At 51.4% G+C, this 27,143-nt stretch overlaps 1 protein-coding gene across 1 annotated transcript in view; it reads right to left on the minus strand.

Moving 5' to 3' along the window:
• Positions 1-3,834: 3,834 nt before the first annotated feature.
• The window catches only part of RGMA (repulsive guidance molecule BMP co-receptor a), a 34,979-nt gene continuing 11,670 nt past the window's right edge, over positions 3,835-27,143 (minus strand). The window contains exons 3-4 of the mRNA XM_006027693.3: positions 10,968-11,479; positions 3,835-7,282 (exon numbers count right to left, since the gene is read on the minus strand). Coding sequence (XP_006027755.2) covers positions 6,572-7,282; positions 10,968-11,479 — 1,223 coding nt within the window. The 3' untranslated portion in view covers positions 3,835-6,571. The remainder of the gene's footprint in view (positions 7,283-10,967; positions 11,480-27,143) is intronic.

Genomic DNA, 27,143 nt, shown 5'->3' on the forward strand with positions numbered 1-27,143 from the left:
TCAGCTCAACCCTGCTCTGCACCCCGATGGGAGCTGCCCGCCTGCTCTCCTGCAAGAGCTCCCACAGTTAGAGGGTTAGAAGGACCCACAGCACAACCAGGAGAAGCGTCCTCTCCCACGAGGTAACTCACAGCTCCTAGCAGTCCCGCATGCGTGACTATCTGCACTGCCCTGCTACACACAGGAGTCAATTTTCCCCCTTGAGCAGAGAGATCCAGTATACTGGGTTATGTGGCAGGGTGAGCCTGAGCACCAGGAAAATGCAAGGAGGGCCGCAGCAATGCAGCTAGAGCAGAACTTGGTGCTTTCCAGCCTTTGGCATCGTCGTGCTTGAAAAGGTGTGACTGTATGTGAGGAGGCCTACACAAAACTGGGGAAAAAGACAGATGATGAAACTTGACCGAGGTCACCAGGTAAGTCAGTGGCAGAACTTGGAATAAGAGGCCAGGAGCACTTGGAGCATTGGAGTCGTTTCTAAAACGAGGGGCAATCCACTGGAGTTTGCAAGCATCCAGCGGATCGGTGCCAGGGCCCAGCCAGGCCCCCGGCCACATCTCACACCCCACCTGAATGAGCTCTGCACAGTCCGGCTACTTTGCTCCAGAACAAGTAGCAGCAGCTCTTGGCAACCCCATTTCAATTCTCCCAGCACTGTCTCTCCCTATTAAAATTCCTTATTATAATGAAGGCAAGGGAAGAAAGAGCACCCTATCCCCGTTTCCCACCCACCCCGGGCTGCCCCAGAGCTCTATCCTCTGCCATGCTGGGGTGGCCATGAGCATCCAGCTGTTTTCAACACCTGCTATTTCAGGGACAGTCCTTCAGAGGGCAGCAAACCCCAAAGCAAGCCATGGCCAGGCCCACTTCCATTCTGAAGTGGCAGGAGTTTGCAGGCAAGAGGCACCCGGGCATGCCTGGAAAGGCAGCTAGTCCCCTGCACTGCAAGACAGGCAGCTGCAGCCCCCTCACCATTAAAGCCGCTGTATGGCATGCACATGAGCTCCAGAGCAGAACAGATCCTCTCTCACGTCCTAGAAGGGAAGCTGCCTCCAGCCACCAGCAGCTTGGGGAGGAGCAATCCTCCATGCCCCAGCTGCCTGGCACTGGGAACTGGGCAGTGGGCTCTGCGTAGTGCCAGCCTGTGCATGCAACGACTGGGCCCTTGCAGCTTTTGTTGTCCCAGGGTTTGGGACATAGCTCTCTCTCCCTGCTTAGCAGCATGCCCTGTGGGGAGCTTTGCAGAGAGCAACAGGTGGGAGGTGAAAGGGAAGGGTGGGCAAAGAGCATCACCAGCACAGCCCACAGCAGCATCTGTGCGTGATATACCCCCTGGGCAGGTATGTGAAGTGGTTGCTGCCCCAGCTGGTGACCCTGAGCCTTAAGCCTGAGCCTTAAGCTGTGCAGAGCCACTTGCTGGCTCTGGGGAGCTCTTTCTGCACCAGGCAAGATAGTCACCATCTAGGAGCACTTCTGTCCTTAATTGTCCTGGGGTTTGATTGGCGTGACTGGTAAAGGAGGGGATGATCTCCAGACCCGCGTGGATGCCTGGGTGTTTCTGGTTTGGGACCAATGCACAGCTCAGTCTGCAGAGCAAGAGCTGCTCTGTTAAAACTGGTCCCTCGACACCGGCAGGACCACAGGCTACTTTTCTCTCCCCCACAACTTTAGCCTAGACTGGAGGGCCTTTTTAAACTGGGAAATCAGGCATGCCCTTACCTTGACTTAATCACCTGGAGCCTAGCAAAGATGAGGCAGTTTGTAGGTTAGGGTCACATAGACTCCAGGCTCCCCCACAGTCTCCAGCCCAGGCTGCTGACTCCGGTGAGAAAGGCAGGCTGCCTCCTTTCCAAGGAGCTCACTTAAATTAAGAGCCCACCTTTATTTCTTAGGAAGATCAGGCCTCACTAAATCACCCCTATGTATGCCTCCTACTGGTGGGGGTTAATGACTGCACCAGCTGGGCTACAGCACAGGTTTGGGTGCTAATAAAGTGTTAATTGGTTGGCAGGAGCATATAATAAGGAGCACGGAGCAGCAGGCACAGAAAGATATGAGTGTGCTGTGCTGCGCTGCTTTTTGCAGATTGGGTCCTTAATGCTGGGTTTAGGATTAGGGCATGATGAATGTGTTCTGCTTTCATCCAAGGGGGTGAAAAACCATGTTGGGTCACTGGCCAGGTCTGCAGGCATAGAAAGCCCCTGCATCCTGAGTTGCCAGCCTAGCACTGCATTCACAAGGGGGGAAACAATTGCTCCATATCCCTGAAAACCCCATGGGGCTTGAGTGACTTTGGATAGGTCAGATCTTTTCTGGTGGGCTTTCCAGCCCCCTTTTAGAGCTGTTTGTTCGGGGAGAGCCACCAGATAAAGGGCTGGCAGTTTTCCTACCTGCTGTGGTTTGGAAGGGGAGGGATACAGACCCTGCCCCACAGGTCAGGGGCTCTGGGTGCTCCCAGGCACCTGAACAGTGAGCCCTTGCCTCAAGGAAGACAGCAGACCATTTCAAGCCTTTGTTTACCTACCCCTGTCCCATTCCTTCTGCTGAGCAAAAGCCAGTTGATTTGCCTGCACTTAAAGCTAAAAGAGGGCATCCTGTTTTAAGTCGAAGGAAAAATAGCAGGCCGACTTGGGAGGCACGGTTGTAGCCCTGAAGAGATGAAACAGAGGGGCATGAGCTTGTCCCACTCTAGGCAATGGGCTATGTGAAAGCATATGATAGCATTTCCCAGATCTGGCCTGATTAAAATGGTTGCATTAGGTTCATGGGGGTGGATCTCAATGGAGGGGAGGCGAAGCTCTGTCCACAGGCTTACAAAACCGGCATGAGAAGCGGCAATATAAAGTAACCAGAGGGACAGTCTTACCCTCACCCTAGCAGGTAGCTTGTGTCCTGCAGTTGTAAGCTGTCTCCATCCCATCAAAATGCTTTGCTCCTGCCTGTACCCAGTCTTTCGGGTCCAAGCTCTTGGTCCCATGCAGGTAGTAGGGCAAGTTCCTCAGTTTTTCATTATGGGGAAAAGTGGGGTTTCTCTTCAGGGCAGGGTAATAACAGACCCCATTTGGGCCTCAGCAGGGCTTGAAATGGGCCATCAGAAGTGAGGGTATTAACCGTGGGAGCTTCGGATGCAGGCTGGCACTAGAGGATTCCCCCAGCACCCACCCTCTTCCAGCTGAACTAATGTTCCCCAGCCCCTTACAGCAGTGGTTTTCAACCTTTTGTGTATCAGGACCCACTAGTAAATCTCAGTGGCCAGTCCCGACCCAGTGCCCTTCACTCCCGACCTGCTGACCCCTGCCTCCAGGCCCCAGCCTCCCAGTGTGTGGGGCAGTGAGGGGGGAAGCAGCCCCTCGCAGGCTGCAACTCTTCCAGCCTGCAAAGGGAAAGCCATGGTTTCCCACTCTTTTTCTTCTTTAAAACAGAATCAATTTTCAATGTTTGTTGGTCTATTTTTTGCGATTTTTTCATATGTTCTTGTGACCCACTTTTGGGTCACAACCCATGGGTTGAGAAACACTGCCTTACAACATTATCAAATGTGTGCTTTCAGTGGGGAGGGCTATGACTCCTCAACTCTTGCCATACGTCTGATGGGGAAGGGGATCTTGGCTTAACAGCAGGGTCCAACGAGGGGTGAGTGTCGAGGTGGAAAACAGGATTGTGATTTGGGAAAGACGGAGCATCGCTGATGGAGAGAGAGCAAATTCCTTGAGGAATTGTAGCTCATAGAGTTGTATCTTGCAGAGTTTATCACACTTACGTGTCTCTTATTTTTCTTTCTGATTAGAATAAAGCATGACACAGACCAGAAGAAAAGACTCACAAAATTGTTGTCCAAAAAAAAAAAAACCAAAACAAAACCCCTTTACTTGCATTTTTGTCAATAAATAATTTACAGTATGTACATGCGGTAACATCCCACACAAGTCCAAAACACAAAGAGAAGTTGGGAGGTTCTTTCTCTACCCCCCATCTCCCAACCATCACGTCTTCCTTGGCCATACTTCACCTTTAACCAGAACTGGGTCAAACAAAACCAAAATAAAGTGCTTAACTGTTTGCTTCTAAAATAGGGATAGCCCAACCACTGACTTGACTGGGAGGAACTGGGCAATACAGAGTCAGTTAATGTCCTGAAAGACTTTCTTCCTCCGGACTACAGTGCTCAACCATGGCAAGGGATGTTTATGGTGACGGTACAGCAAGCAGCACTATTTTCTGGAATCATGTGGCTATCTTGTCTGATTCTGAGTGGCTAATAGAAATGGGGTATGTATTTAGGGCATTACTTGTTGTAGCGAGACCAGCCCTAAATACTTGGTGCTTCTGGTGGGGTACACAGGTGTGTGGCAGGTACCCCACGGCTTGATCGTGGCTGTAAACATTCACCTCTCCAATTTCTATGTGAAGCAGCGGGGAGCTAGAGGAACAAAAATGACTAACTCTAGCATGAGCTAGCTGATTTTTTTTCCCTTTCAAGCCACCACCAGTTCTGCAGGGGCACGGGCTGGCGACTGGCCTCTCCAGTTCCCCACTGTTGGGATATCCCTATTGTAGAATCTCCCTAGACAGAAACAGGGGCCACCAGCGAACAAAGCAAGGAGCAAAGTAGTAAACACATCTTTTCATTTCTTTTTTTTTTTTTTTTTTAAACATTTAAAAACCAATGACACCTCTTCATCTGCAGAGTCACACGAGATCAACGCCAGGGCTCTATATATTAAGGAGACAATATAAATTACATCCAATGACACACTTTCTCTGCTGCTTTACAAATGTAGTTCTAGAGCTGTTAGGACACAATGAACAGTCACTTGAGTATTTACATCAGGCTGCCATCACGGCACCAGTTCAGGCTGCACGGTGGAGCACATGCCACCTCCTCTTGGCGCTGGCTCATCTGGTGCCACTAAGAGACCATCCCTCCATCACTGGCTGCCCCTGCAAGCTTCACATGCTTCCAGGGTGGTCATCAGGGACTTCCCACGGGGGAGCTGAATAGGGAATGCCCATGGAGGTCTCCAAAACGCAGACGGAGGTAAAGATGGTCTTGTTTGTTCAGCAGGCGATGAGGTGGACCAGGAAAGGACATGGGGAAGAGGAAGGGGAGCCACATTCTGTGGGAAGCAGATAACCGATGCCTCAGAGCCAGGAAGAAGATGATCTGGGCAGCTGAGATTTCTCTGGAGCGCTCTGTCCCTTGCCTGGATTGCTCCAGCAGCACCTCCTTCACAATCAAGGTGCCACCGGGCTGAAGTGGAGTCACGAGCCAAGGCCCAGGAACTAGGAGAGGAGCAAGGACCTAGCAGCAAACAAATGTCAAGCAAAACTCCCTGCCTGGTCCCTGGGCACTGCCATGTTAGGGTTCTGCCTCAGCCCCGTTGATTCAGAGCCTCCCCGCTGGGAGGTGGAAGAGGGGTGAGCCCCAGGTGCTTTGGCCTGTCAGCACAGGGCAGGAGGAGGAACGTAACCTCTCACCCCACCATACAAATCAGGGACTTCCCGGGGGCCTCCTCACAAAACACCCAGCCCATGTAATTGCTTCCCCTGGGTTACCAATTTGGAGCAGCCTGGGAGCTGGTCGAATCCAGGGGCGATGGCACACTGAGCCCTCGACATGCTGGGATGAGGTTACGGGCAAGGGTCAGAAGCCACTGAAATACTGGCCAAGTTTCTCCTTTAGCACCTGGAGTTCTCCGGGTTTGGGTGGAGGGTGCTGAGGGCAGGAAAAGACCCTGGGATTAAACCTTGTGGCTACTAAGAGAATCGCAGGGTTAACTGGCCTGAAATGGGAGAAGTCCTTGGAACTAGGGCAAATCCCACTGCTACCTCGGACACGATGCTGGGTAGCGAAGGATGAACGAGCACATCGCATTGCACTGAGCCAGGTGCTGGGGAGGGGTAGGCCTTTCATGAAGGACAGAAGCAGTACAGTTGGGGTGCTCTGCCATGAAGGGCACTGGTGTCGGCCCTAGGTGTGATATTCTGCACTTGGATGTGCCAGCAGGACTGGGGGCCGTCTGTAGGAGCGCGCTCCCAAACTCATGCCCCTTAGCAGGAGCATGTGGGAGCAGAGCTGGTGTGGCCACAGAGAGCAGCGTGGAGCTGGCTGAAAACCTGGTCCTGGCTGTCTGTGTCCTGGGAGGGTTTCCTAGTGTGTGCCCATCTAACCAGCCCCTGTTGCTGGAGCACTGTCCCCTTGTCCCAGCAGCAGCTGACACCCCTAACACAAAGCCACTTGCACGAACGCCAACAGCACAGTCACCACAACCGTTTGCAGGACCATGAGGGAGCTAGGAGGAGATGGGGCCATCCCAGCCTCCTCACTCACAGCGGGAGGAGAGCGTGAAGTGGGGGGAAGGCCCCGCACAAGCTGATGACTGGTCTCTGGGGCAGGCGTGCTCCCTGGCGAAGTCCCAGGGAGGTCTGAAAGGAGGGGCTGAGATGCGGGAATGATCCTGTACCTCCCAGCTGGACCTGCTTTCAACCTCTCCTTGTCCAGCACAACCATCTCATCCATCATCCCCTCCTGCTGCCCCTGTCCCTGCCCTCCAAGGTGAGACAGGGCAAACACCTATAGGAACACTGACCAGCACTGACTCAAACACACCAGTGCCATCAAGAGGGCAAGGAGGGCCTGGGGATGCCCTGAGGGGGCCAGGTTGCCCGCACCCAGGTCCTGTGTCCTTTCATAGAGATGCAGCTTGTCCTTGTTGGAATGAAGCATCTTCACATCCTCAAAGGCATAATAAGCAGCCAGCATGAAGTTGACATCTCCCGTGGTCAGGAGGTCAAAGACGCAGGACTGAAAGTACAGGTCTTCCACAGGGAGCTTTTCCCTGCACTTGGCTGTGGCCGTTTCATACGTAAAAGCCTCGGGGGTGGCGGGGAGGCTGGGCCCTTTCCTCCGAGCCCGACCCTCCGTGGACTGAGAAGAGCGGAAGGTCTGGAAGTCGATCTGCTGGTTGAGCGGGCAGCCCCGCAGGCAGAGGTAAAGACCCTGATTGTCTCTGTCCTCCACGGCGTTCACGACCTCCTCAGGCATGCGCACAGCAAAGGTGAGGTAGCGGCCCACCTGCCTCACCACAATAGTGGTGCCGATGTACTTGGCTTGGATCTCAATATGCTGGCCGGATACTTTCTCTGTGATCTTCAGGCTGTTGGCGCCGTGCTTGTCACCGCCGTTCTTGGAGCCATCCGCGAAGGCAGCAGGGAGCTCGTCCATCTCTGCCTGGTACACTTTTTGGTCCACACATTCCTGGAAGCTCTTGAAGATGATGGTGAGCTGTAGAGGGAAGGAGAAAAAAGGGAAAGGGGCCAGGTTATAACCAGCGCCAACAGCCTGGCAGACTCATCCAACTCCCCCATGAAAGGGCTTAACAAGCTTGCCAGCTCCACTGTAAAGACAGAGTTCTGGGTGGGCTCACCGTTCCTCATCCCCAGCCCCAAACTTTTCTATACAGAATATTTCTACTTGCAGTCTTGGAAAAGTCACCCTTGCACTCCTCAGGGCCCCAGCTGAGGAGCCCTGCTCCCCATTCACCAACAAGACTTGTCCCCTCACTTCAGGACATTTTTAGCCATTTTCTGAAACACTAATCCTCTGGGCTTCAGATGCACCATTGCTCAAACTGGCTCTGCAGGACTTTCTGAGGCTTCCTCTTTAGGGGCCTCAGTGGAGGAAGAGGGTACAAGGGATTGATTTGAAAAGACACAAAAGAGCTCCAAAAGGCTGTATTGGGTTTCCTTCTCATCCACCAAACACTGATCCTCGAATAGTTTGGCATGTTCCTCGCATGCTTCACTTGCTGCAGACCCCTTAACTAGGACTGAGGCCCCCTCCGAAGCCTGCAAGGCAGGGAAGCACTCTGCCCCTTGCTGTACAGATTCAGAGAGGGGAACAGACTTGAAACACAATGGCAGGAGCTCTGGGATTAGGTCCCAGGAGCTTCTTGATCCTGGATGTGCCCTCAAACCAGACCTCTCTCTGGTTAGGATTTTTTGTCAGGCTATAGCAGGCCTCGCGTCATTGAACAAAAGGTTTAGAGTTTATTTAAGTATTTATAAGAGGTAGTTCTGATCCAACAGAGCAGGTCCAGTCCAGACCTCCGTGAGGATCACACATGGATCTGAAATTCACAGCTAACACCTACAACCTTGGCTCTGACTGCTGCTCTGCTGGAGCACTTGGATCAGTCCTGGGAGAAATTCTACGTTCTTTGTGCTGCTGCTAGAGCTGAAGTGAGCTTCCCAGGGCCCCTGCATTCCCCTTGGATCTTAGCAGAAGGGGTGTCCACATCAAACATGTCCCAAATCTCTTGCTGCTGTTCCCACGGGTTCAGCCATGGTTATGGCAAAGAAAGCAGCTGTAATACAGCCTGGCTCCTAACCCTGGGCCAGTCAGGTTTGCAGGGTATGGTGCTTCAAACCCCACCTGTGGCCTGGAGCATTGGGTCTCCTAGTGCTATCAGTGATGGAGCCAAATGAGCGTTGGGAATGGTGGGATGTGTGAGGTGGCACTCCTAGAGCAGCTGTCCACCAAAAACCAATCACCCCTGCCACTTGCAATCATTTCTCCCACTTTGCCTCTGCACCAGGGTCTCCTGTCTGGAAGGCGTGCATGGATTTAAAAAAGCAAGTGTCTCTTTTCCAGCCCAGATGTCTCTCTCTGTGGCTGTCAGGTGTTGGCAGGTCTATACTAGGCTTGCTGGAGGTCACACGCTCTCACTGAGAACGCCTTACTCCAGTGAACAGAGCACCAGGCAGGAAGCAGGCAGCTGCCATCCTTCCCAGATCCGGTGTGCTGAGCTAAGTGCACCTGTTCACAGCTCTGCTTGCTCAGTCATCTTGCTGAGTCACCACATTAGAAGATGACTCATGACTTCCCTATGCAGCTATCCAGGCACGGTGTTTTGATGGGAAAACATTGTACAGGGCCCAAAATAATTCCTGGGAGGCTTAAATGGCCCTGGATGTTTTACAATGCCTCCTTCATTGATCCTACATTGCTTCCTACCTCAAAAGAAACAGCGGCAGCCTATGGCTGAATCACCAGGGATACCAAAAGCAGACAAGAAATCATGATCTATAGAAGCATGGCCCCTGAAGCATCTGGATCCCTTCTTGCAAACTATCCCCTCCTTTCTTTGGCATGCATGTGCACCTTCCTAGCTTTTTAGCACATCAACGAAGAATAATTCACCAGCAGCAACAGTATCTCTCAGTCCCAGATATTTGCTCAGCCAGGCCCTGGATTTAATGCTTGAAACATGTGACTTTACATCTCATCACATTCAGGCTGGGGCTCTGTGTTTGATTTACCTGGTCCCTGTAGGACGCTTATCTTGGCTGTCAGAGACCAGAATGCCCCACAAAATATCTCATCCTGGCTGCAGACAAGAGAGACAATTAGTAACTAAAACATCTGGGGATGCTAGAGGCCCACTGCTATAGCTCTCAATCTCTGGCTCTTTCACAGGAGCTAGCAGTCCATTCTTGCTGTAGTGAGGGTTGCTGGTGTCTGGCATTCAAAATGCCTTATTTTTCCTGTAGATCTGGCCACCAGAGGGCACCGCCAAAACACACATGTCCACACGTGTGTCTGCACACACGTACGTTAGAAAAAGATATTGGGTTTATCTGATTGTCCTGGGCTTTGGTTTGCATCAAAACAGGCACAGGACAGTTGTTTATATGTGCAGGGTCCCAGAATAAAAGGTTTTGTTCTTTTTGATGCACACATGTGCACATACATGCATGTGCACACACACACACATATAAGGAGTAAGAACAGTATGGGAGGTAAGGAGGGAAGATGGTATATGAGGCTTCATTATTTCCACCAGGAAAATAGCTTCTCCTCCAGCATTAAAACCATTCCTGGTTGTGAGGGGCTAGATAGGAAGACTAGACATAAAGAAAAGGAAAGCAGGTCTGGAAGGGACCTCACAAGGTCATGTAGTCCAGCTCCCTGCTTAAGTCATGATCATCCCTGACTTAAACCATCCCAGCCAAGTGTCTGTCTAGCCTGCCCTTGAAAATGTCCAGGGATGGTGGTTCCTCAACTTCTCTAGGCAGCCTGTTCCAATACTTGACCACCCTCATAGTCAGGAAGTTCTTCTTAAATCCCTCCTGAATTTCCTCTGCTGTACCTGCATGCCATGCTCCTACTCCTGCCCCTTCACCCACAGAGATATGTTTGTCTCCATCCTCTTTATAATCTCCCTTCAGGTATTGGAAGACATCCCCCCTAATTTCCAGACTAAGTAATCCTAGTTCTTCCAGCCTTTCTTCATGAACCATGCTTTCCAGGCCCCTAATCATTTCTGTCATTCTCTGCTGGACTCTTCCCAAACTGTCCACATCTTTCTTGAAGTGTGGGGACCAAAACTGGTCACAGTGCTCTAGGGGGGGGGCCTCACCAGTGCTGAAGAGGGTGGAAAAACCACTTCCCTTGATTTGCAAGAAACATTCCTGTGAATGGGTAAATCAGACAAACTGGATTGAGTCTTTCACCTGGTTTAGATCAGAGACTGATCTGTCCATGGTGGTTTGGTGACATATGTGAAACAAACTGTATGTGTGCGTGCCCGAGTGTGAGTCCTACAGCTGGCACTAATTACTTCTTTTGATTGCAGACATACCAAAGAGGCCAAGACCTATTTGAGGCAGTGCCTGCAAGCCAGGCTTTGAGACGCTGCAGAGGAACTGGCTGGGCCTTCAGCATCTGGAGAGAGGAAGTGCGAGGAGTGCTGGGAGCTGGGACAGTCTGCACAGAGGGGCTTGTGGGCCCAACCCGGTGTCCCCCAGGTGGGCTGGCATTTGTCTCAGGGCACTAGGTAACCTAGCACAAGTGTGGGGACCCCAACTGCTTGATGGGAGGCAGTGAAGGAAAAAGGTTATTAAAGGGCCATTTGCTTTACAACCCCCATGGGGTGGTGGGGGAACTGACAGCAGGGCCCATGCTTTACCTTGCTCGTTGCAGTGGCTGTGGAGCCGGGGAGCACGGGCGTGTTGGTGACTTGGACATTCAGGTAGTTATTGTCTATGAGTGGCCAAGCCCCCTGCACTTTGCAGGTCTGGAAGCTGTCTGTGAAAGTCCTGATGTGGGGGTCCCCGAAGAGCCCACAGTGGGTGTAGTTTGGGGGCGCTGAGTGCTTGTGAAAGCTCTTCTCGTAGTGGCAGATCTCCGGGCTGTCGGAGCGCTCCTGGCTGTCCCCCGGAGGCAGCGTCCGGAGACGGGGCTGTGAGGTGGGGCCATCCTTGGAGCAGTTGTGCTGGACCATGAGGTCGTCTATGCCATGAACGGCAGAATGGTAGGCCAGGTCCCCCCTGCAGGTGCGAGCCGTGCGGCGGGTGCAGTGGGCGTATGCCCGGAGAGCCGTGCAGAACTCGGGCGCCTCCTCGGTGCCCAGGTGGTGAGAGCCAGATGTGGCAGCCCAAAACTCAGAGTTACACTTCAGGATCTTGCACGGAGACGTTGCTGGGGAAGAGAAGACACAAGTGCTGTCAGGAGGCCCAATGCATCAGTCACCCGCAGCACCCACTACCCACACCCCCCAGCAAAACACTGTCACTACAGTAGCCAGGAAGCACTGCCACCAACTCCTTAAGACAAGAAGTGTGGAAGAAACCAGTTGTGGTGGGGAATTAGGATGATCCTATGGGACTAACCATGTTGACAGGGACCAATGCCATTAAGCCGCAGGAGAGATGTCAGCAGATGGGTGGCTTTTAGGTCTGAATTTAACTGCACAGTTGTACTCCCAAATGATGCCCACAGCTATGTAGCCCATCTGCATTCTGATTACCTCCCTGACATGCCTGAGTCAGATGTCATTGCATGCTCCTGTTGTCTCAGAGTAATGTATTGCTTCTCCATGGTGCACACAGCCACGGGCACTTGGAGCTCAGTAATGTGCCCGACTGTGGAGGATGGTATCTGGGCAGGTTGTATAAACGTGCCCCTAGGTTGGTCTTTGCCAGGGGCCTCTGCTCAGTATGAAGCCTCTCTGCTCCCCCATACTCAGAGAGCTTGTTTGCATGGGGATTTTTGCACTGATGTAGCTGCACCAGGCTGAGCCCCTAGTACAGATGTGACACACTGGTGCGAAAGGTGCCATGAACAAGTGCAGCTTCCCCCAGTTTCCAGCTGTGGCCCCTGTCAACATACAGTTGATAGTGCCAGAGCAGCACCAGCATCTGCACTAGCACATCCACGTCTGTGCAAATCCCAGCCCCGTGCAGACAAGCCTTGAAAAGTGACGCCCCCCGCCCAGTCATCAATGGCCACAGGTCAGGTCCCTGGGCACCAGGCTGCTCAAGCCATTTAATCACCTCTGGGAAACAAAACCCCTCTCATGAAATCACGCTGGTTCAGCATTCGCCCCTGTGCTGGGTTCCCTGCTGAGGGTCCCCTCAGCTGCATTCAAACTCCCTTCCAGCCCTGACTTCTCAAATGCCAGGCACCCACGCCCATGGACATCTCAAGAGCCTGGAAAGGCAGGGGGGAAACGCGGGGCGGGGAAGGAACAAGGTACAAAGGAGCCTTCTCAAGCAGCTATCGATCACCTGATCTCCTGTACCAAGCACCTTGATACAATGCATGTTCTAGCGGCTCTATTAATGCTGGGAACAGTGCGTGCCGACCTCAGGCCTGCCTGCCCCCACCTCTCTGCTTTCATAAAGCTGCATGGAGATAAAGGCATCACAGGGAAATGTGTGAAAAGAACCAGGCAAAACCCGAATCGGCCTCTGACCTGTTATGTAGGTACCAGACCTGCTTCAGAGAGCTACTACAGCAGCCTTATACTGAATCAGCAAGGCTTTGGCTCCTGGCTCCGCATGCTTGGGGCTTGCTCTCCCAACCTGGGTGCTTCATCTGAGCGCTCCAAGCAGTGCCGAGGAGCCAAAAGGCCTGTGTGAGAGGTTTAAGTGTCTATGTTGGGACCTGGCTGCCTTGAAGGACAAAATGCAGCTTCCTCACCCACCCCAGAGCAAGCACCTGCTTTTCCTGGTCAAAAAGATGATCCTTTGTTTTTCATTCATTCTCAACAACCACAGTAAGGGGCAGGCAAGTGTACTGGTGTCTGGGTTGCTTTAATGACTATTTCGTGAGACTGACTGCTCTTGGGGGTTGGGGGGAGTACACACATCAGTCAAAGCATGTGCCAGCTGTGCACAGTGACTTGGGGTGACCCTAGAGCCCTGCTTTTAGGCGCAATCTGCCACCTCGGAGGCTAACATATGCCCCATTACTTGTGTCAGAACTGTGTGGCAACGAGTCCTGTCTGCGCCTGGATGCCACACAAGTACAGCAAGGGCCCGGGCAGCTAATCGGAGGTCACTTGATACATGGTTGGGAGTGAGCAGGTTTCATATACATGTCTTGAAAATTCCCACCGTCAGCAACTGGATGTCGCCAGTGAATTGACACAGATGCTGTTCCCATGCTCTTCTCTAAGCTGCAGGAGCCTAATAGTCAGTGAAGGAAGTCTATTTTCCAGGGCCGAGCCAGACCTCAGTCTCTTTGCAGCAGTGCCAGAAGTGCTTTTAGTGATCTGTGGATGCCAGATTTGGAATAAGACCCACCAGATGCCACTAGAAGTTATAAAGGACTTCCAAATAGCGGCCAGTCTGAGCAGCAGGCACTAGTGACTCAGAGGCAAAGGGACCCACAGCCCATTCCCTTTAGCCAGCTGGATTCCCGTTACTCCCAAGACACGGAGAACGCAACACTGGATGATGCAAAAATCTCACCAGCTCAGTGCTGCTCCCCCCTGCAGGCACACACTTTGCCCTGAGTGTCCGTTCGAGCTCCCTAGTGCCTGAAATACCAGCTGCAAGTGTGAGTCAAGGAAAGCAGGATATGTGGCTCGCTTATCCTGGGTGCAGTGGGAACCCACACTCCAAGAAGCCAACACAGGGGGTGGCACAATGGGAGTTTAGGCTCAGTTCTCTCTGCAAGCCTATTTCCCAGGGCAGCACTTGAAAGCAGCTCCGCTAAGGCATGGCTGGCACCGCCTCCCTTGACCATCTCATGCACAGCTTTCAACCAGCTCCAATCTGGAACCCTGCTGGGTGAATCCAGCCTTACGCCGCTTAAAATGTCTCTTGTTTCCCTCCCCTTTAGCTGAATCAATCCCTTTTGGAGTCTGGCAGCAAACGGAAACTGCACGCGATCATACAAAACAGGCAGCGGAACAAAACCCAACATTTCCAGATGCTTTTGGGGTGCCTTTCCAAGCCTTGCATATGCATTCCTGTCCTGCGCTTTGTTTAGAGGAGGTTGGCAAGGCGTTTAGGCCAAAATAATTTAAGATTTGCTTAAAAAAAAAGAAAAGGTTACAAAACCCAGTATTGTTTCAGTGAAAACAGTATGTTTTAAACATTCCCTTGTAGTGCTGGAAACCTAAACACAAGTGGTGCTGGAGCCCTAGGAGGGGAAACAGGACTATAAATAAATGATCCTGCATGCAAAGGCCAGTTTGGGTTTGCTTTCCAAGAAGAGTGAAATGCAAAAGGGAAATAGTGGAAAGTTTACTTGGAATTTTAAAAGGCAAGTTTAATAAGCTCAGGTGTGAGTCAAAGCACAGGGAGTATAGGATTGCTTTTATCTCACTCGTGTCCATTTAAAAAGGAAGAAGGATTCTGGAAATCCTTTGCGTTCTCGCTTCACTGGTCAGAAGCCAGAGGTAACTTGGTCGTAACCTTTCATTTGTTACACCGGCTCTGATTTCTGCAGAGCTCCAGCATTTTTATGGGCTGAAAACAAGTATAAATCCACAGTGTTTCATGACCCTTCCTTTTTGTTCCTGGGGTTGCATCTTGGTGGAGGGTAGAGAGTCTGTGTCAGGGAACAGCCAACTTTTCACCACAGGCAGACCCGAAGGGAAGTCTTTTTGCCACGCGTTTCACTCTGATGAGATTTTCTGGATGTTCGGTCACATTTTACCCCAGTGGTACATGCATTGGTGCCTGGATTTAGGACTTTGAACTCCAGCCCATACATACGCTAGCAGAATAAAAGCTGCAGAGTGGGAGTATCTGTGATCAAACAGGGCTGATATAACACTGCACAGCGGGATTCCCATGACATAAGGCTGCCACGGTGTCTACGTAGCTGTGCTTCTGCTCGCAACGCAAGAGGGCTTCTGCGCCAGCTGCGGGGATACAAACAGCAGCTCACGACACGACATGGAATATCAATACGACCTTGTGACGATGCAAACACGGGCTCTGCCAGCAGGTGGAATGCAAACAGGTAGCAATGCAAGGAAAATCCTTCTCTCTCTCTGGGAACAAAGCCACTCAGACTGAAGCTTGCCATGCCACCAGGGACATTGAGAGGGGAGAAGTAATGAGCTGATGAAACAGCAGGGCAGCAACACAAGGCCAGGTATTGGGACATCAGGGTCACCCACTAAACCATCTATCTACCTGTGGCCTAATGCCATAATACTCCCCATCTATAGCTTAGCTGAGATTCTCCCTCTGCAGCCAACAACAGATGCTTGATTTTAGCAAGCTTGACCCAACGCTTGACTCCAGCTGTTATCAGCAATAGGGTACTCCATGCTGCTCTTTAAGGGGTTGCATATTTAGCTTGGGTCAGAAGATGCAGGTGAAGCTCCGTGCTGGCGTCGAGACACTATCCTGGGCTGACAAAGCAGGAAGGGCTTTGCTGCTGCATCAGAGGTGACACGTTAATACCCAGCTCCCTTCTGCCCATCTCTCTTCACCCTCCCTGGCATGGAGGGCATAACCTCAGCACTGCTCTTTCGGGTCTCTTAACACCTACAGCTTGAGGCATGTCACTGCTGAGTGCAGGGTGGCTGCTACAAAGCCCATGTGCAACTCATTACTTTATAAGGTACTAAGTAAAAAAACAGATGAGCCTGTTTCATTCCCCCTTGTGGCCCGAAGGGGGAGCCTTTTTCTTAAAGATCTTATTGTTTGGGCTTTGGCAAATATTCTCTGCTGCTGTTTCACTCAAGGCCCCATATAAGGCCAGATTTCCAACACCAGGTGCCTGAGACACTGCACGCACCATGTACGTGCACACGCATGTCTGTGTGTTGGTCCGTCTGCAATGCACATGCAGAAGAAATGGCTTCACATGCAATTCTGTACCTTGCAAATGCATCTGTACCCTGCCCAAGCAGACAGTGTGTCACTTAGACACCTGGGCTTGGAAAACAGCAGCCTGCCCTGCCCTGTGTTTGCACCTGGAAGGAGTCGGGGATGTGGCCTTTCCTACCTAATCTCTCCCTTGTTGGCAGATAAAGGCGGCGAGGTCAATCCTATTTCACAGGGAAGTGAATTGCTCCCGCGCTCAGGTCGGCTGTTTGTGGCCTTGTTCTTTTAATCTGTTGGCAAGGCCTCCCTCTTTCCGCGCCTCCCAATCTGACCTGTTCAATACCGCGATTGTCTGACGCCTCCGGCTCACACAAACACCTGCGTGACTCACCCGCTGGCAGGGCACGTGTCAGGGCTGAGAAAACCCGCAACGGTTCTGACACAACGGGGCAGCCGGGGAACAAACCGATCTCTGGAGGAAAGAGAAAGCAAACCCTCACCCCCCCTGGCACGCCATGCACTCCCTGCCTTCTGCTCACGTCTCCTATGGCAGAAGCTTGGCATAAGAGCGAAAACTCATTTGAACGGAAGCCAAGAAACGATGTTTATTCAATTTCACATAATCTATTTTCCATCTCCTCACAATGGATCTGTTTTTCAACCGCAGATGACTTAGCACGGCAACTCACCCCCCTGCTGCTATCACTGAGACAAGCACATGGCAAGCCGGCGCGGGCCTCGCGGGCCCAGCCTAGATCCCGACGACACCTTGCTCGAGTCTCCGTATTGAGCCTCTCTCGAATGTACAGGCAAGCACGAGGAAATGAGTTTCCTGTGTGGGCTCCTGAATACCTGGTAACCCTATACCTACTTTCCTCCATTTAAATCCCTCACGTTGGGGCTGACTGCTTAGGCACGGTATGCAACTTCGGTTCAAGGAGCCAGGACTTGTTGCCACCCCTTCATCAAAGTGCAAAGTGCACCCCTTCATGAGCAAAGTGAGGCTTGTTCCTAAAGAATATTAGTTTCCAGATATTAGTTTCCATACCATGGCCCATGTCATATGGACGACACCTGCCTCCCACCTGCCGGGGGGGGTCGGACTTGAAGATCTACAAGGTCCCTGCCGATCCTACATCTATGAATCTATGAATCTCCCCCCACCTATGATGTACAGTTCCCCCGAGCGATCCTTTCTATGGAGAAATAATCCTAGGAAGGCACTGAATACGTGCCCACCTTCTTCCAAGTTGGTTTAGCAGATAAAAGCTACGAGCCAACAAGGGTTTGACAGTTCATGGCTACAGGAAGTCTAAATTTGAGTACAGAGATGGTCCATAACCTGCTGTAACTCACTGATGTGAGGTCTGATTTGTAGAGCTATAGGTTGCACCACCTGTCTAATGTAAAATCACCTACTCATCACACTACTTCTTTCTTCACCTAGTGCCTCCATCACAGTGCCCCTAGAGTAGTGGTTTTTATTTGCAGACCCCTAAAAAATTTCAAATGCAGATGCAGACCCCTTTGCATGGGAAGTGTGGGTATTCACATACTCTTGATTGATCATACCCATCTTTCACGGACCCCTTTGACATACTTTGTGGACCTCCAGGGATCCATGGACCACAAGTTGAAAACCACTGCCCTAGAGCACTATTTTTTTCATTGCCAAATGCAGGCTGGACGCAGCAGCACTCAGCCTGGTCCAGCCCCTCCAGAAGTCCTCAGAAGACCAGACAGTCATTGCACATTGAGCTACTGCACTCACTGGGATGTAACAGCATAGTTAGATGTGGGCAACTGGGGCACCAGCCCCGAGAACCCATTTTAAAGGGCTGGCTGCCTCTACCCTGGGCCAGTAAGGATTTGCACGATGGAGAAACTGCTTGTCACACCTGTCAGGAGGATCAGCAAGTGAAGATTTTAAGGTATCGTCCAGGGTAGGGATCTACATTTTTTATACACATCTTCTTGAACATCTAAGATGCAGCAATCCCCATGGCAACTGGACAAAACTCAATGTGCTGTTCCCAGCCATGATCAAACTTCCCTGGTGCCTTTGACCCTGGGATACTAATGCCAGCCGCAAAAGGGTCTGTAAGGAGAATTAACTGCTCAGCACCAGGAGCACAGTTTTTTCCATGGGTTTGTCTGTTCTGCTGTTGGAGGCATGAAAGCAGCATGTGTAGACATGGCCATGCTGGCCTTAATCTAGATAGTAATGCTTGCAGTAAGGATGCAAAGGCATTGGTGTTAGCACGGGCTGAACCAACCTGCTAGAGACCTTGGTACTGCACTGGAGCTCAGTGTAGCATCTTCAGGGTTGTGGGTACCCCAGCTAGCTTGGGTAGACTCTAGAAGGGAAGTAAAGACCCCAAAATACACTTCTGTGACAGAAATGTGTTGTACGGCTAGGCCTCCAGGGTCTTTTTCATTGCTCAGGGTGGGAGCGTAAAGAGCAGGCATAGTTATACTGTTTTCCTTTGATGTGTACAAGGCAAAAGTGCCTAAGTAATTTGGGAGATTATGCCCCACTTTCAAAAATGATTTAGGCACTTAAGGATACTTAGGGGCTTCCTGGATTCACAGCCTTGAAATCAGAAGGTATTGAGGTGCCTAAACTCTCATGGAAATCAGTTGGACTTCAGGCATCTAAATAAAAACTAAGCCCCTACATCAGGGGCGGGCAATTATCTCGGGTGGAGGGCCGCTTACTGAGTTTTGGCAAGCCATCAAGGGCTGCATGACAGACAGCCGGGGCAGATAAATATTAATTTTCTAAATTTTTTTATGGGCGCCGCAGGCTGGATAGAATGGCCTGGTGGGCCGCATTTTGCCCGCCCCAGCCATACATCCTGTTTTTAGGAGCTGGCCCGTAGGGGTTGAGGCCGTAAGGGCCTATTAGATTATTTGATCTGACTTGCATATCACAGGCTCTAGTTGCACCCAGTTATACCTGCAGTGAGCCCAATAGTTTGTGCTCATCTAAAGCCCATCTCCCAGAAGTACATACAGTCTTCATCTGAAAATGTCAAGAGAGAGACTCTGCTACTTCCTTTGGTAATTTGTGCCAGTGGTTAATCACTCCCTCATCACAAAATCTATGTCTTGTTTTTTACTTGAATTTGTATGGCTTCAGCCCCTGCCATTGGTTCTTGTTCCGCTGTCCTCTGCTACCTTAAAGAGCCATGTCACACCTGGCACTTTCTCCTACTGACGATTCTTATCTTCTGTACTCAAGTCACCCTTTAATCTTTTTTGCTAAACAGATGGAGGTCCTGAAGTCTATTGCTGGAAGGAATCTGCTCTGGCTCCCTGATTTTTAACTTCATCCTCTCCAATTTACAATGGAGATCAGAGCTGCACACAGTAATTTACTATTTGGTCTCACTAGTTCTGGGCACAGAGGTAAATTACTCCCCTCCTCCCCTGTTTATATGTCCAAGGATTTCATTAGCTTTTTGCCACCGCATCACCCTGGGCATTCATGTTGAGTTACTTGTGCATAATGAATCCTCACTCCTTTTCAGAACCCCTCCTCTGTTCTGCAGGTCTGGCCGGCATCCCTTGTTCATCGCTCCGTAATTCTGCGTTAGGACTTCTTAAAATGCTCTTTGCAGGGGTCCAGCCAACCAGGTTGCCCTGTTATAACTTTGCTATTTACCACTCCACCAATCTTTGCACCTCCACCAATTCTGTCAGCAGTGATTTCACGTGTACTACCACATCAGTGACAAACGTGTTGGACACAACTGACTCTAGCTTGTCCTTGCAACCCACTCCCGCAAAATCCTCTTTGGATGCTTATTCCCCATCGACAACTACTTTTTGAGATCTGTCAGTTACTCAGCTTTTAATCCACTCAGCACGCACTTTCTTGCTCTCACATAATGCTGGCTTTTTCATCACAATGTTGTACAGCACTAAGCCAAAAGTCTGACAAACGTCTAAGTCGGTTGCATGCACACAGTTACGTATATTGACCAAACGTGTAATCTCATCGGAGTGAAATCAAGTTTGCTTGACAAGACCTATTTTTCATAAAACTCTATTGACTAGTTTTAGTCCTATTCCCAGCAATTCAATCTTTCTCTGTTGAATTCTGCATCAACTTTTCCAATATCTTCCCCATGACTGATATGAGGCTAACTATACTGTAGTAACCCAAGTCATGCTAGTTCCCTTTTTTTGAATATCAGCAGTCTTCTGGGATTTTTTCAGTAGTTTAAGAGCTATTCAAAATTAACACCAGTGAGCCAAAGACCATAGCCAACTCTTTTAGGACTCTTGGGTGTACACTACACCTGGGCCTGCTAGTTTAAAAATGTTTATCATTGGAAATCACTGTTTAATATCCTTCTGAGTCACTGATGAACTTCCATCATCCCCACATGCTATAAATAAATCATCTTGCTCCTTTCCAAGTGTGTGTGTGTGTGTGTGTGCGCGTGTGTGTGCGCGTGAGAGAGAGAGAGAATATATGTGTTGTGTGAGTCATATGCACAGTACAAGATTTCTTAGAGGGCGTAATACAAGTATTCTTACTACCTAAGACAAAGCTCCTAAACACACAATTATTTAGGCGATCTGAATAAATGCAACTATCCTTATACTTAGAAATGAGTGGTGCTGAACACCGTGCAGATCCCAGTGGCTTCAACTGGTTTTGCAGGTGCTCAGCTCTTCCGCAGACAGCTTTTCCTACCCACACAGGTGTGCACACATGCAGTGAGGAAACACAATGCTGCTCTTTGCAGCCACAAAACAGAGCCAATTTCCCAAGAATGCAAAGAGGAACCAAGCGGATGATTTACAGAGATTCCCTGCATTAAACCTTCATCTCAGAACCAGCACGGTCATCCTGCCACACGAATCGCCGAGCCCTGCTGCCTAGATCTCAGCTTGGAAGCAGGAAGATGTCTTTCATCAGTGCCTTTAAGGGCTGAGGGCTTAAAGGGTGGGGAGAAGAGACTTTGTGTTTGTGGGCAGAAGGAAAAGGCTGGGTCCGGGACTATGGAAACATGTAAGTAATACCGTACTTCAACCTCTACCGTAATAAATCTCGTGCTGTGTTTCTGTTGTGTGCCTGAATCATCAGAAGTTCCCTCCAGTGTGCAAGTGAGTACCTGTTTGGGGGGTTGCATCTACTCCACGTCCCAGAGTTGAGATGGGGACCAGGAGGGGAGGGAAGCACTGATGCTGTGCCCCGTGAGCCACTTCCATGGTTGGGAACCTGCATCCTGTCACAAGGCAGAGAAATATAAGGCCGTGACTCTGTGGTGGGGAGAGGGAAAACAGAATGCTCCAGTCCCACCAGCTTGACTGATTGATGGCGTCCCTTTGAATTGAGTCCAACTATGTTTCAACAGGAGAAGGGGAAGGGAGCCAAGCCCCGAGGAAGAGCTCAGTGGCCATCTGACCCAGGCAGTGTGAAAGGATTTGTGCATCATGGCAGCATTCGTTTCTTCCAGCGACCTCCTTTGAACTGTTAATCAAGCACAATCTTGCAGAATAATAGCCTGATTATTATTGCCTTGTTTGCATAACAAAGAGGCCCAATAAAACTGATGTGACTGTGCTCAGAGGGGGTGTGAAAGATCAGCCCTGAGTAAGGAGCTGCAGGAATGCAGCAAACTGCTCCAAAGCCTCAACCCAGGAAGAAAGACAATGCAATTTGCCATCAAGAAAAGCCCAATAGACCAATAAATTACCCATGTGCAAAGGGATTAGATCAGGTTTCAGTTGCACTGAACTGGGGCGGGGGAGAGGGGACTAAAGGGGGGAAATAAACCCTATGGTCTTAAAGTGGCCGTGCTCCTTTTAGGGGGGAGCGGGTAGCATTTTGGACGGGGACGCTTTGGGTTGTTATGAGCTGGATCGTGCACAGTATCACTTGGGTGTAAATTGGGAGGAATGCATTGAGTTCAAGGTGAAAGGCCCTTGGATGGGAGTTATTCCCAGTTTACGCCTGTGAAACAGCAGAATTTAATCCGTGTCATCTCCTTTGTTTAATCCACCCACCGCCCTGCCCAGGAATGAGCTGCAGCAGATGGGGAAGGCTTTTTTTCAAGGTGTTTCCTTAAGTCAAAAGAAAACGAAAGGGAGATGGAACAAAACCACTTGAGCGGTCTTTCCTATTTCCACCATGCATCACATGGCCAGTCCCTGGGCTGACCTCAGGGGGGTCCTTTTGTCCCCAGTACAGAGCTCAGTCACCCCTACGTCTCTTCTCCTCCTCTTGCAGCACAAAAATCCCCGAGCCAGCAGATCAACCCGGAGAGATGCTGCTAAAATAGCCCTTGATTGTTCTTGTCACTTAGTCAGCTTTTTTTGCGCAGAGAATCAGCTTTCCACGAACCCAGAATGCCTTGCAAGGAAGCAAATGCTTCTCCTCTTCTTTGCCAACCTCCCTTCCCACAGGGTCCTAGCAAGTATTTCTTCGGCAGCCAAGGGAAGCGCTCACCTCAGCCCCTTCCCTGCCAAAGGGAAGCACCGGCTGTAGCAGAGGGAGCCATTAATCAAAGGCCTGCAGCTTTCAACTGGGCCCCTGGACTGTCCCCCCCCCACCCCGTGCGAGATGCTGCTCCAGGAATTACAGACTGCGCTTGAAAAGGTGAACTTCAAAGCTCACAGCGAGATTGTTAAGCAGGCTGAAAAAGGGCCGAGGCATTTCCATCTGAAATTGCAGGGACGTGGCTCAGCCCCTCCTCCGCGCTCAGCCTTCTTCAGACTCGAGTTCAGGGTTCAGCGCTCCTCTTGGCACAGCTGCCAGCGCAGCTTGCAACTAGACGGAGGCAGCCCGATCCTGCGGCTACAGGGCCGAGCTGGTGTTCGGGAGGCCACGAGGTCCGTTCCCTGCCCTTCCGCTCGCTCCCTGTGGGACTGCGGGCGAGTCTAGGGGCCTCAGTCTCCAAATCTGTAAGCACTTCAGAGGAGCCTGCTCCCCTTTGTAATGCACACCTAGACCAATGGCTGGCAATCAGTGGCCAGGGATGCAAAATCCTGAGCCCACATCTTAGCACGGGTGGGACGAGTCGGGGTCTTCTCATAATCTGAGGACTTCAAGTGCTTTTATAAGGGTGCAGAACAGGCCCAATTTACGCCTGAGGCCTGGAGTGCTCCCGACTCGTCACCCCGTGCTATGACCGCAAGGCTCAGCATCCTCCACACCAGCCTAGCGGGCCTTTGGGCTAGGTTTTGCCAGCTGCCTGTGATCTGAGGCATGTTCTGCAGCCTCCATTGCCTTTGCTTGCCATCTCTTACACGGGATTTCAGGGTTGCTGATAGTGGGCGTCTCTCCATCCCCAAGCCTAGGGAACCGCTGGGATGGGCTCAGAGCAAAGCCACCTGTTTCACATCGGCAGCATTTTGCCCAGGGCTCCCTCCGGTTGCATTTAGGGCACGGACAAGCAGGGCGCTCGGCCTTCCAACACTTTGTGCGAGGACGGGGACAAGACCGTGCCGTGAAGGCTGGTAAGGGAAAGCACTTCAGGCCTACACACGTGCGCTTTCTCTAGGAAGAATCAGCGCAACCGCGTTCTTGTGCGATGTCAGCCCTTCCAAGGCTGAGCTAAACGAGACACAAAACGACGAGACAGAGAAGAGCCTGGAGCACATAAATCCAAACGAGGCAAATACAGACAATTAAAAGCCTGCCAAGAATTGCAGCGTCCCAGTCGGAGGCGCTGATTTCTGCACAGGGTGTGGATCGCCAGCTGCCTGCCTTTCACAGATGTCAGCCAGAGCCCCGCACCACCTATGGAAAAGGCACACAAGCACACCCACACCCCCACACCTCCCCAAACAGTCTCGTCTCCATTTGTCCTGGAGACTGAGCCGGGTGGGAACAGCTCTGTTCCCAGACACCTGCCTCCCTCCTGTACCCAGCTCCCACCGCTGCTGCACCCAGCCTGATGCAAGCCTAATTCCCCCTGACTAGAGGTGCAATGGAAGTCACAGGCAAAAACTAGACATCCTTCCAAAACTAGTGGCTTATAGACATTCACTGGCTTCTTTCTTAATTTTCAGATGTGTAGCTTGATGCAGTCTCAAGTCGCAAAGTCTAAATGTAATAGAGTCAGTGAGATTTTAAATGGAAAATACCAAATCAAGGCTTCCCGTGACTCTGTAATACTTCCTCCCCTCCACACCCTCATCTCGCCCCAGCAAAGGGAGGTGCGCTTTGTGTTCTGCCCCTATGCCCTGTCATATCATTGTGGACAGTGCGGGGGGCCACTATCGTGGACACCCTGCCACATGCCCCAGGAATTGAATCCAGGGTGCATCACACGATTTCCACCTCTCCAGCAAGAGCTGGGTTTCTCAGGAGCTGAGCCACCAAGCTCTCTACGGCCTCAAAGACTGAAGGGAAAAGCTTAGGAAGCCAAGCTACGCTTCAGACTCCCACCGCCTCCTGGGCAGGTTGTTCTGCAAAACAGTCAGGACACAAGTGAAGCGCATTGTCTGCCTTGATCCCACAGAGGAATTAGGGCCCATGAATTAAAAACTCCCCTTGATTCCCATGGGATCAAGTCAGGGCCTTTAGCTCCTCTCTCAGCCCAAGGGACCATCTGTCACGAGGAACGAGCTAGAAGAGAGGGTCCAACATTTTTCCGCCCAACTGCAGCTCCACGCAGCCATGCCCAGGACACGAGACAGAGCGGCTCAGTCTGCGCTTCGCGGGCTGCTTGTGCATAGGGAGCCAGCTTGTTCTTTTGCCGTAAGAGGCGTATGACTTCATCGTGGGGATGGCATCTGGTTTGGCAATTGGACATAATTCAATTTTCCCCCTCACTACAGAAATGTCAGCTGGTGGAGCCATGATCCTGCGAGCAAAGCTGCACCTCTCCAGTGCAAAGAAATCCTCAGGCTCCAGCTGAAACCCCCACTGCGGCTCATGCCAAAAATGTCATTGCTATGGGGTTCCTGCTCTTAATTATGAGAGCGGCCAACTGCAGGTCTCGATGCCTCTAAAGAAAATGTTTATGAGGGAATTTAGTCCTCAAATAGAAAAAGGACTCATAGCACTGCGTGATGCTAGAGCAGGGCTTTGCCAATGCAACTCCTCCTCTACTGGCAATGCTCCCCACCCCAAACCTTGCCCTCTCTGCCAGCACGCATCGCTCCTGATATGCGGTGCTGCCTGTTCTTCCAGTCCGCTTGGTCCTTGCACCTCCATCTCCGGTTTCTCTTTCAATATTTGGCTCCCCACCTGCTCTGTTAATACCCCTCAGTCCTGGCTTGAAGTACCTTCTGCTAGTCCAGGGCTGACCCTTGCCCCAGCTCTGTCAAACAGCAAAGCCAGGTAGATTAGTCACCCTGCCTTCAAACAGCAAAGCAACATAACGCCAATCTTATGGCATCCTCGGCTCTTCTGATACTTGACACCCGCTCGGCTCTGCCAAAGCACCTCAGTCCTGATCTCCGCTCTGCACTGAGCCTGTTGCCGCACGCAGCAACACCCCGACTCTCCCAGCGTGGAGCCTCAGCCGAGGAGACTGCCAAAAGCACGCTACCAACCCGAGGAGAGCCTTGATTCAAGCAGTGTGTCTATTAGGGGCTCAGTTGCGAGACCCCAAACTCATCGTCACTGTGGCTTGCCCCGCTTCAGAGGCAGCAGGTTGGTGCAGAAACCAAGCAAGCCCCCAGGTTAGGAAGTTTTATGGCTGCGCCGCTCTGTGATCACTTTTATGTGCACGCCTGACTCCCTGCAGCTGTTGAGGCCACAGAGAAGAAGAAACCTCAGCTGCTGATATTATAAACCCAACTTTCCCAGTAACAGCTCCCAGCTCCTATTTGCCAGGGGCTGGGAATCAAAGAGAGGCGATTTCTGTGGGGGGAAAAAAAAAGCAGCAATCCACATCACATGCATTAAAAACAAGGCACCTCCTTTGAGCTCCCCTTCCCCTGAGATGGGCAAGCACACACAACTCCCCGCTCCAACTAACCGACCAGCTTAAGCAGGAGAAGAAATCCGCAAAGACAAAATATTTCCAGGATTGCATTTGAATCCCTTCCTTCTTCTCTCCCCTAGCAGCCCCTCTCCACCGCCACCGCTTTGCCCTGTCTCCCCACGACCCAGAACGCTCCACGCACGGGCTGTCACTTTAAGAGTGGAGAAGGTGTTGTTTTAACAACCTCTAAGCCCCCCTTCTCAGTTTCAGCTTAGTGCTGAGATCACATCCCTTGCTGCAGCTAAGAGACAAAAGCCATTTATCAACCTATCTGATAAACCTGGATCCTTATCTGGAATCAGCCTCATTGCCTGGATGGATTGGAGGCATCAATGCCCACTCCTTGGAGAAAGGGGGTCAAGAGTCTCAAAGAGGAACTGGATCTTCTCCCATCTAGATGCAAAAGTGGACTTTGGGAGCAGGAGACAACCCCTGAAGTCTCAGGCACAACTCCCAAGGACAGGCTTTCCAAGGAGCACAGCTCCACTGAGCCCCTGAAGTAGGCGGGTGGACTTTCAGGAGAGCTGAGCTCAGTAGGTGCTGAGGATCACGGCCGGGAACAGCTGGACACTGAATCCTCTTAGGAATCTGACCCTGCTGTGTGACCCTTGGAAAATCTCGCCCCTGCTCTCCTCCACAGAAGGTCTGCTTAGTGCAAATGCCTGGATTTGGTCCCTCTTCCCCAAGCGCCCTTTCAGCTTTCTCCAGTGCATTCGGCAAAGTTACTTACCCCCGAGCTGGGCAGGGGGAGCCGAGAGGAGAAGCAAAGGTCCAGGCCCTCACCCGTGCAAACCAAAAGTCACCCCCGTGCAGCCGTCAAGTGTCAAAGCAGCAGGACAGCAGAGCTGCACCAGGGCCAAAGTCTTATAAAACGGGAAAAATAAATACAGGGCCGAGGAGTCGGACCTGGCGGGGCACTAGGCTCGCACACAGAGCGCTCTGTTGGGCTGGGCTCCACTATAACTCTCAGGAGCAGTTTTAAGACTGCAGCAGGGTTATGCCACCTCTTTACAACGTGCTGCTGAGATGCTTACAGGAGGCAGAAGCAGGGGGAGACACCCAGGTGGAGAGGCCCCCTTACCTCCCCCCCCCCCCCCCCCCCCACACCCCCCC

The sequence above is a fragment of the Alligator sinensis genome, unplaced genomic scaffold (genome assembly GCF_000455745.1).
Source record: "Alligator sinensis unplaced genomic scaffold, ASM45574v1 scaffold857_2, whole genome shotgun sequence".
Taxonomy (NCBI): Eukaryota; Metazoa; Chordata; order Crocodylia; family Alligatoridae; genus Alligator; species Alligator sinensis.